General features: G+C 40.5%; 2 protein-coding genes across 9 annotated transcripts in view; one reads left to right on the top strand and one right to left on the bottom strand.

Annotated features, from left to right (window-relative positions):
• The window catches only part of PSMA4 (proteasome 20S subunit alpha 4), a 132,946-nt gene extending 121,263 nt beyond the window's left edge, over nt 1-11,683 (bottom strand). The window contains exon 1 of the mRNA XM_077934554.1: nt 11,677-11,683. The gene's annotated coding sequence lies outside the window, so the exon portion shown is untranslated. The remainder of the gene's footprint in view (nt 1-11,676) is intronic.
• ABLIM2 (actin binding LIM protein family member 2) overlaps nt 1-14,633 on the top strand; it is a 53,454-nt gene extending 38,821 nt beyond the window's left edge. For 7 of the 8 annotated variants that reach the window (XR_013394298.1, XR_013394301.1, XR_013394299.1 and 4 more), the window contains 7 exons: nt 2,567-2,619; nt 4,777-4,921; nt 8,106-8,164; nt 10,680-10,734; nt 12,658-12,723; nt 12,865-12,945; nt 13,576-14,633. Coding sequence is in view for 1 of the 8 variants with exons in the window: in XM_028743600.2 (XP_028599433.2) it covers nt 2,567-2,619; nt 4,777-4,921; nt 8,106-8,164; nt 10,680-10,734; nt 12,658-12,665; nt 12,865-12,945; nt 13,576-13,689 (515 nt within the window). In the remaining 7 variants the exon portion in view is untranslated. The remainder of the gene's footprint in view (nt 1-2,566; nt 2,620-4,776; nt 4,922-8,105; nt 8,165-10,679; nt 10,735-12,657; nt 12,724-12,864; nt 12,946-13,575) is intronic. The other variant, XM_028743600.2, reaches the window with a different exon arrangement.
• The last annotated feature ends 281 nt before the right edge of the window (nt 14,634-14,914 follow it).

Genomic DNA, 14,914 nt, shown 5'->3' with positions numbered 1-14,914 from the left:
TGCTAATTTACTTGGGAAAGTACAATTGGGGTAGGAACATTTAATCTTCCTATTCTGACTTTTTCCTGTCTAATTCCTTCCCATAGAGGATTTAGTGTCATTTCAGGGAGAGGGGAACACAACAGGTACAGAATCACGTAACAGCCAGAACTGAAGTCTTGAGGTCAGAGATGGAACTAGCAGCATGTTTCAGAGAAACCTCAACTACAGTGCAGCAGTTCTACACAAGCCAATAATTTATTGTAGCCCTGATGGACCTGATAGCAATTTCTAGCTGCCTCAAAATTGTGTTTTATTCCTTGACCATTGACTCTAGAGTAGTCTTTCTCAACCTTGGGTCCCCAGATGTTGTTTGGCTACAAGTCTCATCAGCCCTGACGGCTGGCCTTTCTCACAAGGGATGAAGGGTCATATATAAATTTAATAAATAATAGCAATAATGCTTCATATTTACATACATGAGTTAACCGCCATATTTACTAGAGAGAGAAAATTCATTCACAGGACCAGATATGCAGACCAGATGGCTGTCTCAAAGCACAAAAGGAACACTGAGTACATGGAGTTATTTGTATGTAAACAGAGAACTGAAAAGCTAGCTCCATTAGACCTAAAATATGTCTTGTTGAAGAAAACAAAGTCCATTTTTCTGTAAAGATCCATGGAAACAGTCATTTGTTCTGAATAAATCCCAAAACAAGTTGCACAAATCTTCTAAGAATTAAAGCTAGCAAATGCAGTGCCAACTTTAAAAACCTTGCAACAGAACTTGGGGGCAGGAGAATAGGACAGCAAAAAAAGATTCTTTCACTAACATTGCAGCTACATTTTAAAACCAGAATGAGAAACTTCCAAAAGACTGGGTATTGATGGTCTGCTTTATGTAGCTAAGACTCTCCTTCTTTTATTTTATATTAAGCAAGTTTTAGGATTGTGAAAATTAGTTTAGAATTTAGCATGTGAATGTTCTTTGTCTTTCAAAACATTTACTATCTGTGGAGTTGAGAGGCACAAACTCTCTTTTCAAATGACCTATAAAGCTTTTTGTTTTCTTCCTCTACTACAAAATCTGCCCTGGGAGTCCATAGGAGTTCATCTCCTGTTGCATTAAGAGTGGGGGCAGGAATGATTTCACCTTGAGATGAGAGTTCTGCTTAATTCTTTTGTGCTGAATTTAAAGCTTAAGATAAACCATATGCTAGATTCTCAATTTGTTTTGGTTAGTTCCAGCTCCTGGTGTCACAAAAATAACCATTTGATCCAGTCATGTGGCGTTTCCAGGAATTATTTCCTGCTAGGCTGAATTTTCCAAGCATTTCATCTATTGCGTTGTGCAAAGAGACTTGTCTGTGTTGTTTAATGTGGAATTACTTCCACAGTAAAGCTGCAACATGGACTGGACAATTATTCCATTAGATCTAATGCTGATTCAGGGAGGACTTTAAACTTACTGACATTTATGCAATTGATTGATTGATTGATCGATCGATAGACAGACAGTATTTGTGGGGATAAAACACTGCAATACTTTCCTCACCATGTGCTCCACAGTGTTATTTATGAGGTTAACTCTGATGAGATTATGAATACTGGTCCACCTAACAAAAAATAGAGTTTGTGGCCATAGCGATAGATTTCCTATAGAATGACTAGAAAGATATGATAGAAAAAGATACCATGTTTCATGTGTCTTTTAGCATGGAGATGTGCAACTGTGCATATTTATTCACAAGTAGTCCCATTAAGTTAAGCGAGTCTTATGTGCTCCATTTAGGCTATGTCTAAGCATACATCTCCTGGGAGATTTCCCTACTTCCACATATATGCAATTTACACCTACAATATGCAGCCGAGAGCTGGAAATGCATGATTTTAAACCTTGACTGCCATTAGATACCACACTTAGGTTTGCATTCTCCAGCTACATCCTGGCTCCTGAAAAACAGCTGCTTTGTTTTTAATGGATAGGATTTGTCTGTTTTCTCTCCTCTTCCCCACCCCACCCTGCACAAACTGTACATTTCTAAATAGTGGTTTATTCCAAAAGGTACCACAAGCCTCCAATAATCAAGAGGGAAGCCACCTTGAGATTCCTGCCACTTGGTGAAGTGGGAAAAGTGAAACAATTGTTTAATTTATGCTACACATACTTCATTTATTTCTAGATGTTGCCCAGTGTAAGCCAACTGTCTAGCTTTGGCTGCAAATGGAAACAGATGAAGTGCTTGGGGAAGGACTGGGTACATGGAAGAGAATTGGGGGATGTGGTGCTATGAAGGGTGAATTTGGTTATGACTCATGAATAAGCCAAGCTTCTTTCCAATGGGGGGAAGTAGCTCAGTTTATTTAGCCATGGATGTCTCCCCCATCTCTATAACACAAGGCCTGGATGCTTGCTAGTACACCGCCCCTCATATTAATTTCATAATTACTGACCAATGTAGCATTTCATAACCCTCTTTTTGCAGGTTTGTTTATATAACCTGTTGTTGTTTGCAGAATACACTTTAAAAAACAAACAAACCAAAATGCTATTTTTACTCTGGAAATTCTTTTTATTGTCTAGCGTCAAGAAAATCAGATGATGACAGCAGTACTTGTGATCAAGACAGCAGGAAGGTAAATTTTGAAGGCATCAGAATGATAGTTTCCTACTGCATGGGGATAGTTTTTGAAATGGTGCTTAAAAAGCAATATACCCTCCTGATCTTTTTGTTTTATTGTTTGCTTTGAAGTGGCAAGAAATTTAATTAAATATCTGTGATCAATAGAATCGCATCCAGCAGAATGGTCTAACTGGAATCAGCAGAACTGCTCCATTGAAGTGGTTCCAAAGGTTTCTGACCACAGCCCAAGATAACACCCAGTGTTAATGAATCTAGGCTATGAAAACTATTAGCAATGGAAAGAAATACAAATTGTAATAATGAAGCCCTTGGCGAAGCTCTCCACATTTTTGCACTATAGCTTTTTTCAAGTCCAGATAAATTTTTGAGTGTCTGGTTCAAGAATTAAACAGACTCCTAGAAGTATAGATCACATGGAACTTGTTCCACTTGCGGATCATCCACACATTTGTCCTATCAGCACATCACCCAGCCAAGAGTATGTTGCATGATCCAGAAGGTGGCATTTTATCCTGGCTGGTGTCAGTATAACAATGTGGCTGACCCAGTATTTCCTTTTGCATTTTGTGTCAGCCAAGGTGTCGGGGTGTAGATTCATATAGGTAGGCAGGCAGGCAGGCATAGAAAATGAAAAACTGGTAAGACACTTTGAGGAAAACTTTAGAAATGTATTAGGGATATTAGGTGGTAATGTCACCACACCCAGATACCTTATAAGTAGGGCTGCTTCATTAAACAAACCAGTTAATTAAAATTAATGTCCTAAATGAACCAGGCATTATCTTCGATGCAGCAAGTCAAGCTCAGAGGTATTGAAAGCTCCCTTGCTCTGCTCTTCAGGCAGTTGCACCAGACTTCACAAACCAGGCACATTTATTCATGTCATCAAGTCAATTGGTATATGTTGGGGGGGGGGGAGACTCAAGACAAATGGTTACTGTTTTTGAGTTCTCCCTGGCACAGCACAAGATGAGCAAGCTATGCTGTGCTTCCTCTGAGGGTAAAAGTCAGCCTCACGCTGGGCTGGGCAGCACCCAGAAGCGCCGAGATTTTCTTTTGCCACCTCTGTGCATGTCCCAGCCTGACATGAGGTGAAAGGTTGGCTCCTCACCCCTCTTGAGAGTCGCCAGCACTTGCCAGAAGACAGGGACAGGGAGCAAGGATCTCTTTCTCTTGCCTGGGTGAGCAGAAGGTGAGAAACTCATCCACCAACTTGAAATCAAGACAACAGCTTCATTATCTCACACACAGATTGACACTCAGTTTATGCAAAACACTGCAGTGAGATTTCATTTTGTTTTATTGCTCCGTATTCTTAAGAAGAGCCCAAATGGGCACTTTGGCACTAAATGATTCCACACCCAGAAAGGAGAATCTCCGGCATCTTGCCCTTCATCATTTTCAGGACTTGGTTTTTTAGGCTGCTGGTGTGGCTAGACCTTTGATCTCGCTACACAGGTACTTTATTAGCCTTCATATAACAGTGTAGTTGCCTGGGGTAAATTACAGGGGGTCAATGCATAATCTTTCATTTCATGCAAATATTAAAGGTGCCTGACCTCACAGTGCGGAGGTGCTATGATACTAAGAGTGCTTGCTCTGAATAATTCATTTTTCATCACCTGATTTTATGCATGCACAAAATAATTGAATAATCACTGAAACCTCTGATAATTGATTTTTTTAAACTGAATGACAGTGCTGCTTGTAAGACTGGTCAGGTTTTTTGAGCACTTGGACTGGGAGGGAGGAAGCATTTTATCTTCGGAAAAAACATTCAGAGTCGGCTGTGTAAATGGGCCTTGCATGCTGCTGATGTTGGTTTAAGGCATGTTAAACCCTTCTGGTGACACACACACCCCCAGACATGAAGGCAACTTGTCAGATTTGCTACTCCTTACTTCCTCTTTTGGTAGGTTGCTCATATTCATATAGCCTGATATCTTACTGAAATTGGAAAGCGGTAAGGGAGCAACAGGAAACCCATCCTTCTTAACATCTCAGTGGTGAAATCCTTTCTTGCTGATACAAATGGCTTCAAAATAATGATAAAACTTGATTTTACTTTCATATTTCACACGGTCAATTCCTCCCTATATGAATTTTCAGGAAAGCCTCTCATTTTAATGCTGGGATTTGTTCTTCTCAGCTAAAATCAAGTTGGCTGACTTTGAAAGGGGAGGTGGATGCCAGAACTAACTCTCCAGATCTGGATATTCAGTCACTCCCACAAAGTCCTGGAACCGACAGAGAGCTTCAGCGTTTGCACAGTAACGCAAACAGCACCTACTTACGTAAGTACTGGAAGTTCCCACCCCCTTCGTATCTGGTAAAGTAAATTGACGGAGACCTGATTAACACAATCAAAAAAGTCATGTGGCACATTAACGACTGGCACATTTATAATTGCTTGTTGCTCAAGCCCACTTCATCAGATCCATGAAGTGAAACCGTAAGAAAATTGTAAGGTGGGAGTTGAATAGCAATGAGATACAAAAATATATGACCAGTGGTTACTGATCATCTTTAACCTTTTACTGAAGCAGGTTGGTGACAGTTACTGAGATTACTGCATTAACACAGCTGTAGTGGGGCAGGGAGTTTTTCACCAGAAACAGCTGTATTTAACCTACAAGTGATGGCATTGAACTTCAGCTGTTTCACCTGTATTCACAGTCGCTTCAAAAAGTGCAATGGAAAGCACATCGTGGGAGGTTTCAGATCTCCCATCAACATTCAGCCAAAGACATAGGGCGTGAGACTTAGGAGGGTCTGTATGGCACCCCTCTGCAACCTGGTGCCTTCCTGCTATTGTTGGAGTACAACTCGCGTAATCACTGAGATTGATGGGGATTGGAGTCCAAAATATCTAGAAGGCACCTGGGTGGTCTGTAAGAAGACAGCTGAAAGCTGTATATTTTATTGAGGCGTTGGCACTGGGACAGCCACCATATATTGCATTAATACTGGCAGAGAAGGTGCAGTGTTTGCACACCCTTAACCGCCTGTTTATCGATAGAGGGATCCATTTAATATGGAAGAATAATGACTAGTGATCCGTGAAAGCAAGTGTCCAAAAACTTCTGGCCACTTAACTAATAGCATTTTCAAGATTTGCCAACATTTCCTAAAATATTTCATTGCAAAGTGTCTTACTGGAAAGTAAAGATAGAATGAACACTTGTCCCTGTTATACATATTTGTAAATCTGTACTATCCATATTGCACCCCCACCCCAATATATAAAGCAGGCATAACTCCTATAGTTTGCCCCACTGATCATTCAAGCCATTGCATTTTCTACTAGGTGCAACTTCTGGGCCAACCTCAGGGGCAGCCCCACATAGAGCATATTGCAGTAGTCCATCTGGGAGGTTACTAGCACATGTGGCAACAGTAGTAAGGCTATCCTGGCCACAGTGTCTTCCCAGCCTAAACTAGGCACTTCTAAGCACAGAAGTCACCAGGGGCCCTAATGACAAAGATGGATCCAAAAGCACCCCAACACTATGAACTGCTCCTTCTGAGTTATTGGTAAAGCTTGCGGAAGACACCAAGGCTGCTGCAGGGTCTGTCCTGGGCATCTTCTTCTTCATTGTCTTTATAAGTGACATGGATGAAGGAATTGAGGGGATGGTCATCCAATTTGCAGATGGCACCAAACTGGGCAGGGTAGCCAATGCTGCAGAAAACAGAATCGGGATTCAATATGACCTTAACAATTTGGAGAATTGGGCCCTTAAATCAAGCCAGAACCATTCCAGCAGCCCTGTGACAAGAGCTATAGCGGGAACCATTCTGAATCCTATAATAGCATTATTTTGCCAATATAGTCTTGTGGTCCAGTTGTTCAAAGTGTTTACCTAAAATGCAACTAAATTCTAGTTCCAATGAAAGTATTTTTCTGGGTGTTTTTTTTAAATAAATAAATAAATGTTGTGTTTACATATTTTTGCAGCATGCCATCTAGCTCTCATAAAATCCCAAATGATCTGCAGAGAAGCTCTTGTCATCATAACATTCTGGGTACAACCTAGAGAGAATTAGTTAAGTCCCGCTGAAACTAATTTGGCAATCTGATTCTACCCTTGTTTATTCAGAAGTGAGTCATATAGAATTAAAATGTGCACAGGATATCACAGCCAAACAAGACAACAGCAAGAACCTACCAACAGCATACAAATTAATATGGCTAACTTGACCCAACAACCCCCCTCCCCACATGCAAACCAACCATTCCCTGGGCCCCCAGCAACCTCTCTCACTACCTAGGAAATATAATAAAGGAATAGAAAATGAACCTACCCAAGTGACGCTGACATAAACCCCCCCCCACACCAAGTATTACTATCCCTCTTCCCCCCTTCTTCTTCCTCAACTTCATTCTGTATACAACACTAATGTTTCATTTCAAATGCAAAAAAGATTCTTAAACCTGAAAAAAATATACAAGGCATGTACTTTGGTAAACCAATAAAATCTTCAATAATTATTATTTTTTAATGTTCACAGGATCCTAGCTGTAATCACACTGTTCAGCACTTAGCACTAGGTACTTCTGGACCGAGAGGCCTCAAGGCTCGCTGATGGCTGCTTTCTGTTTTCTGTTGCATCTGGAATTGTATCTATACCCACTGAAATTTGACATTTTCTTTAACACCCACGATGAGTTGCTTTTGATTCTGAACACTTCTCTGTATTGAAATACTGTCCAGTGTTTCCTTTGGCCTTAGAAATTGCATTCAGTTCTAAATCTGCCCAGCTGAACCAGCTGAACCACTTGGCTTCTCTGAGCCACTCATACCTCTTTATTTTCTTGCGGAGGGAGGGATCGGTCTCATTTCGCTGCCAGAGGCCAGAGCAGATTACAATACAAACACACCCACAAAATTTCCAAGCAAGAATTAGATTAAATTAATGCATGTGAAAGCTTCAAAGTGCATCAAAAATATATTTTGTTTAACTGACTGGCCATCAATCGCCAACCCAAATGGAAAGGTTTTTCTATACTTCTAAATGTGCCTAACCTAGAACATCAAAGGGAGTATCTGGAAAACGCCACATGACCCCCAAAATGTTCTGTAGAAGTTGAGGCACTCTGCAGGGACTGACGGTTTTCTTTTATCCCTGCTCCTTCCCTCATTTTTGAGTATAATACAGACATTTTATGGAAATTCAGCCCTCAATTTCAGACTGGAAGAAGTCTAATGGATATAATCCTTATATCTGCTGATCCTTCATGAAATATGTTAGCTTGTTGTCCTATAAAATAATGTATAACATAAAAGCAGCTGCATTTATACACAGAAACTCAAGAGTTGATGTGGCAGATTCTGCCTCCATTTTGATACATTTGACGAGACCTGTCTATTTTCTACAGTACAACTTAAAATTATTGAGGCAACCTCTTGCTTATTGAGCTATGCATATATCAGACAATGCATTTTTTAAAAAATATCTCTTCTGTCTCTTTTGTAGGATTTCCATATTCCAAATCTGCTTCTCTTCCTGACTATGGAAAGAATGGGTTACACCATGTAGGTAGACATAAAAATGTCTTAAGTGCAAATACAATGTCATATGGGATTAGGCTGAAGAACCATCTAGCTCCCTGTGCTTGCGCCAGGTCAGGCTATTTGTTAGCCTGATCTGGCATAAGGGGTGAGTAATCTATGGCAGGAGGGCAGATTCAGCCTTTTGCTGAATTTCATCTGGCCCCTTGAAGGCGTGGGTTGGGCCAACTGACAGTTGATGAGGGGCAAGGGCTCTAGACTTCTTTTTTAAATTGTGTATTCAGGATTCTTTGTGTTCCCGGCAGTGCTCAAATGTGCTCTAGCATTCAAGTTCATTTGTGACTCTAAAACTTTTAGGATGGTCACAGGCCAAAAGTAGCAATGCCTCAAAAGTTCCACACTAGAAATATTCCTGTTGTTGTTTTTCTTCTGTCACCTTTGATGCACTTTGCCACCACGGCAATGTGCCAAATTGAAATCAGTTCTTCAGTGCAGCCACTCACACGTACGCTTCGTGATGATGACATTTTTGTGAAACTGAGCACAGCAATCACAGCCTGTTAAGAGTGAGAGTATAGTGCTGGCACGGTGGCACAGCGCAAACAATCTGTGCTTAAATAAGAAGTGTGGGGAAAGAGACAAAATTCCTGCAGGCCTGATCTTTTTTCCAGTTCCAGTGGCTTTGCTTGTGTGAGCAGGGTAACGGTCCACTGCTGGAAAAGGCAGTGGTGGGAACATGGAGGGAATGTAAACAGTGGCCTGGGAGGAGCATAGCTGTCAACGTTTCCCTTTTTTAAGGGAAATTCCCTTATTCCGAATAGGATTCCTCGCAAGAAAAGGGAAAAGTTGACAGCTAGGGGGAGGAGTCAAAGGAGTTCAAAGTTGCAAGAGTATTGAAGAACATTTATGTATCAGGAGGGGAAATCAGTACAAATCTGCACTGAAAATGTTTGTTGTTGCAAATACCTGCCATAAGACATGTGTCTGGAGAGGCCCTGGATCTGCTTTTGCAGAAAGGGCCAGCTGTCAGGTGGCTTGATCACAACTTTAAGAGCTGTCCTCAGGTGGGAAATGTGATTTTTACTTCTGTATGGCACTCAGTTGATTTTTTTCTGTGAGTAAATATATTTGGCTACCAGCTCCATAGACTTCTGTTCCTCTTTAAGGCTATCTCCAAAGAGATGTATTCTCCCACTACTCCTTTCTCTGTTTCTCTCTCAACTTGGAGGAAAGGGTTAAAAGCCCTCCTCATACCACCATGGCTGATTATTTTCTTTTTTAAGAACATAAAGGTAAAGGGACCCCTGACCATTAGGTCCAGTCGTGGCCGACTCTGGGGTTGCGGCGCTCATTTCGCTTTACTGGTCATGTGGCCAGCATGACTAAGCCGCTTCTGGCGAACCAGAGCAGCACACGGAAACGCCGTTTACCTTCCCGCCAGAGTGGTACCTATTTATCTACTTGCACGTTGACGTGCTTCTGAACTGCTAGGTTGGCAGGAGCAGGGATTGAGCAACGGGAGCTCACCCCGTCCTGGGGATTCGAACCGCCAACCTTCTGATCAGCAAGTCCTAGGCTCAGTGGTTCAACCCACAGTGGCACCCACGTCCCTTTTAAGAACATAGAGACACTTTAAATCTGATGAATGCGTTTATCATGATGCATAATATGTAAATTTGACATTGTTTCGTTAAAGGAAGGAAAATAATCACCACAATAAAATTCATAAGCAGAATTACAGGCAGCAACCGTTTGACGTTTGACTGCGTGACCGGAAAAGGGGGCGGGAGCATAACGGGGCAGCACAAACTTATGTGCGCTCCCCCGTCACACACAGTGACCTGGAACGCAAGCCCCTCGCAAATCGGAGGTTGCCTGTACTTATGAGGAAACATTAGAACAGGCTCTCCTTCAAGCTAAATGTAAAAATAAAATGAGAAAGTGAAATGAATTGCATTAGCTTAAATGTGAGCTTGACATTAATAAAAGTAAATAATGGAGCATTACTTCAGTAAGATGATTAACAGTGAAATCATATTTATGACTACTCAGAATTAAGCCCAAAAAAGCTCCGTGGGACTTACTCTTAGCTAAGCGTGTATAAGATGCAACCTGACAGCATTGTTACTTCAGTGAAATAATTAATGACAGGCCCCTTTGGACAGAATTGCTAGAGATATTTCACACAACCATTGTCAGATACCTCAAGAAAAAACAGCACCTTGAAATACAAGGTTTGAACCACACCTAGTTTCAGTAATAAAGCTACATGATAATTCGTATGCCTAAAGAATTCCAAACTAAAAATTGGCTTTAGTAAAATCGCTATTGTTTTTATGGTGGTTATAGATATTTATAGACCACTTCAAAAAGTTTCATCATATCCATATCCATATGCATGTTGCAGCTGATTTGTCACTTTCCCATCACAGGTAAAGTGTTATATTAAAGAGTGCATGCTATAGATGGCATTTTTCTGCATTATACTTTATTATTTATTGAATTAATTTACAAAACACCGTTTTTCTTTCTGTCCTAGGCTGCAGATATGGCCCAGTATGACACCGACCAGGATTCTACTTGGGGAAAGAGAGGTATACCCCAAAACTGTCCCATTTCTGCCTTTCAAAGGAAGGGGGGTTTGGGAGGGAGGGATCCCAAACCGCTGTTCTCCGTATGAGTTGTGCTAAGACTGCATAACCTTCAGGCACTCACCAGAACTGAGCAATTGGCAACCTCAGAACTCTCTCTGCATACCACTAATAACAAACAAACTTCAGGCTGCTTTGCACAATGTAGAATGGATTTCATATTTAATGCATTTGCATCAGTGCAGGAGTTGCAAACTTAGCATCAAATTACCAGCATAATTGCTTTTACGACGAATAATCTTAATGTTTGGGTCAGAGAGGTCAGCGGAGTATGCAGCTATAGTGATTTCACAACCTCAGGGATGGTTGAGATTCCACTGGTTTTCAGCTGGTGGGTTGGGACCTGCTACTGAATTGAAGTCTGACCCAACGTGGGTCACACAGATGAAAGCTAAAAATGAGGAAGTGGGTCTCCAAATTACTTCTTCAGCTAAAACCCAGTCCCAGGTCTAAAAGGTAGAAAACTACTGGATCAGGCATTAGGGCCATCATGAGAGCATCACACAAACCCCATCTTCTACGTGGTAATACTGAATGTGTTTTAGCCCACCCTTTCCCATTTGTACAAAACATGCCAACATAACAGCCATTAAGGATATGTTAGTGTTATTATATGAAGTGCCTGCACTAAATATATATTACTTGTTGAAGCATATGATAAGGAGCGCTATATCATCATCATCATCTTAATTTATTACTTGCCTTTCACCCTAAGGTCCCAGGGTAGGTTACAACAACTAAAACAGAATTTTAAAATAAAACACAAAAACAGTTTAAAACGTAATCACAAAAATAAGGTGGGTCCTGAAAATGTACATCTCAGGTGTCTTTCGCATTCAATGAGTATTGCATAAAGAAGAGGAGGGAGTTCCACAGTTTAGGGACTGCCGCCGCCACCTAAGCTTCTGAGCTTGGCAGATCACCAAAAGGCCCCCCTCTGCCAATCCTAACACCTGAGGGGTCCTTGGGAAGGACGCAATATTTCAGGTATTTGGGGCCTATGACATTCAGGGCCTTAAACACCAACATGAGCGTCTTGACCAATTCAACTGTTTCAAAACAGGGGTTGGGGTTATGTGTGATGTGAGGGGAACCCCAGCTGGTAACTTGGCCACTGTATTTTGGAGCTTGCAGATTCTACTTGGTCTGACTCCACACAGTAAACTTTTTTGATGGCAGTCGACAGGGAGAAGTTGATGGGTGTAGGGAAGAGGATATATTTAATAGTCTGCAGACCCACATGTGTGGGTTAGCTAACAAAGGAAAAACAGCTAGTGCCTGCTTTTAAAAACATCGAGACTAGTACATAAAGAGCCTTGGTAGCAGAGTTTAAATCTTATCATTAGGCTGATTAATGAAACATAGGAATAGGCTATTCAGCCTCTTCTACCCTTCTCTGTGAAACAGACCACACTCTGAAGTAAGTTTAAAAATGCTTTACTTACTTAATCCAAGGTCACAGACACACACTTTTTCTTTATGCAACAGCAATAAAATACAGGGAAATGTTCTTGGGTAGAAAAATGCAGCAAAGCAGCCGCCGACACATGTCTGAGGCAGAGAGCTAACTTGAGGCGTGTCTGCCTCCATTGCTTGCAGTGTGAGAGGGATGGAGAGAAATAGGAACAGGAAACAAGCCTTTGCTCTCAGGAGAAGGAGGGGGCGTGACATCATTGAGCCTACTCTAGTGATGTAGAACTCTGTGGTCCTTAACCCCTTCATATACTAACTAGCATATATGCATTGTTAGGTTTGACTGCTAAAATCTCTCACAGAAATAATACTTGAACCAGTTCTCAAAATGTAGTATATAAGCAATAGCCAGTTCTGCTCTAACCTGCCAGTTTTTTTCCCTGTCTCTTGCAGAATACAAGGTAAGGGTTGCTGTTGACAACACTTAGAGAATGTTGAGAATCAGCCCTTCTTAACAAGGTTCAGTATATTCCTTTTTTCTCCTATGATCCTTTTAAAATCAAATACATCAAATATAGATACAAATATGTTCCATTTGCATTTTTAAAAAATTCCACAAGGTATGCATCTTTCTAGTGTCACACTTTCTCTTTGCATTAGGTCTATCCATATGAAACACTTATTGTAACAAACAGAGTTCGAGTGAAGCTACCAAAGGATGTAGACAGAACTAGGCTGGAGGTAAGGAATGCATTTACTTATTTATTTATTTTTAAATTGTATGTGTTGGAATTTCCTGAGCAGATGTGGCATTTGGAAGGTGAGTGGCACAGAAAGTAGCAAGTTAGTGATTGCTAGATCCAGAGTTGAAGGACTCTTCTGGTTGGGTTAGGGAAAGAGGTTCCTCCCCTTCTGGAGCAACCAAAGTTGTCCCTGCCTCTGGATTAAGGGAAGGGGTCTACTCCTAAGGGGTCTAGAATATCCTCCATAAGTCATGGGGAACAGGAACACTTGGTAAGTATTTTCCTTTTCCAAATACCATGGGGTAATGGAGGCCATGGACAGGCTTTGAGCCTCCACACTCGGTGTTTTATTATTTTATTTTCTGATCCTGATTGGTATCTACTTGTCCTTCTGTTTACTTGCTTTGTCTTCAATCTGTATTTTCATTCTGATTGTTGGTTGCTTTGAGTGCAATACAAATTTAATAGAGAAGTATTTTCTTTGACATTTTAATGTATGATTTTGGGGCAAATGGTTTCCGAAATATGTTGTGAATTTGATTCAAAACTTCACATTTTTATTTCTAGCACAACACATGCATAAAAGTAAGGATTTTTTTACTGCTTTTTCTTTCTTTTCTTCTTCAAGCGTCACCTCTCCCCTGAACAGTTCCAGGAAGTCTTCGAAATGAGCATTGAACAATTTGAACGACTTGCACTTTGGAAAAGAAATGAGCTAAAGAAAAAAGCTCTGCTTTTCTAGCCTCCCGTAGACAAACTGAAATGTGCTTAATGAAAACAAACTGCACTTTTGCCACAGCTTATCATCTGCGCCTGCTGTTGACCCTTTGTCTAGCTTCGTTGTGTTAGGGGTAGGGACAGAAAATTGGAGAGAGAGAAAACATGGTATTTGCATGACCCAGAGGAATATCTCAGTAGCTACTGGGTCTTCAAAAGTATATAACAAGCCTTGCTTTAAATTAATGATTGCTTTAGCTGTTGCCTGTTGCAAAAAAAAAAAAAAAAAAGTAATTTTAAATAAGAAGGAAATGTGTAGTTTTGACAAAAAAAATCGGCTACTGTTTTGTTTCTACATTTTGCACTAGTGAGCAAAACCTGTACAAAATCAAAATATGCTGATGAAAAAAATCTTCCCCAAGAGGGTAAAAAATGTGCTACTTTGAAGCAAATGTGATAAAGGCCAAAGAAAAGCATGTCAGAAAGTCACTCTTGCCAATGTTTGTGTGTGACATCTTTTTAGGAATAAAAGCAAACCTATAATAAAGCACTTTAAGTCTCATTCTCTCACTTAAATACAATCTGCTGTTCCACATGTAAAGTAGCAAATTAAAAATAGCTATCCATCTTTTATTTTAGTAAAGATAGATTGTGATGTACATGTGTTCAGAGTACCATTCAGACAGTTCAACATGCAACCTATTTTAGATGAAGTACTTGATTTAAAATGCCTGAACCATTTATTTCAGTGGGACAAAGTTCTAACTACTTTGGGTTTACCCAGCTGGAGATCATGTAGTAATTCAACTTTCACATCACAAAAATGCGTAAATTCTTGTGTGTCATAAGGCTGTGCAATTCTGACTGTATTTCTATTTTTTCTACATTTCACATACAAAGAATGTGTAACTAATATTGATTCTATGCACACAGTGGTTGTCCATATTAAAAATATTGTTTTGTAACTCACATGTTATATGGTTTGTTACTCCACTGTTCACCTCTCTTAAGGAGGTGCTGCTATAGAGAGAAGTAAATAGAAAATTCAGTTCACATGTGGCGTCATTAAAAAAAATATCTATCAATAATATAGAACCATTTGTCTGTGTCTGCATGCACCTGTGCAAAGAAACTTCTGCCATGATATCCTGGGTTAGTCAGCTTCCTCTTCTCTGTCTTAAGATGTGTCTGCAGTCACATCTGGCTATACCTACCAGCAAATTCCTCACCTCCAGCTTTGCTTACTGCCT

This window comes from Podarcis muralis, chromosome 9 (assembly GCF_964188315.1).
Source record: "Podarcis muralis chromosome 9, rPodMur119.hap1.1, whole genome shotgun sequence".
Taxonomy (NCBI): Eukaryota; Metazoa; Chordata; class Lepidosauria; order Squamata; family Lacertidae; genus Podarcis; species Podarcis muralis.
This window is presented reverse-complemented; position numbering and strand designations above follow the sequence as displayed.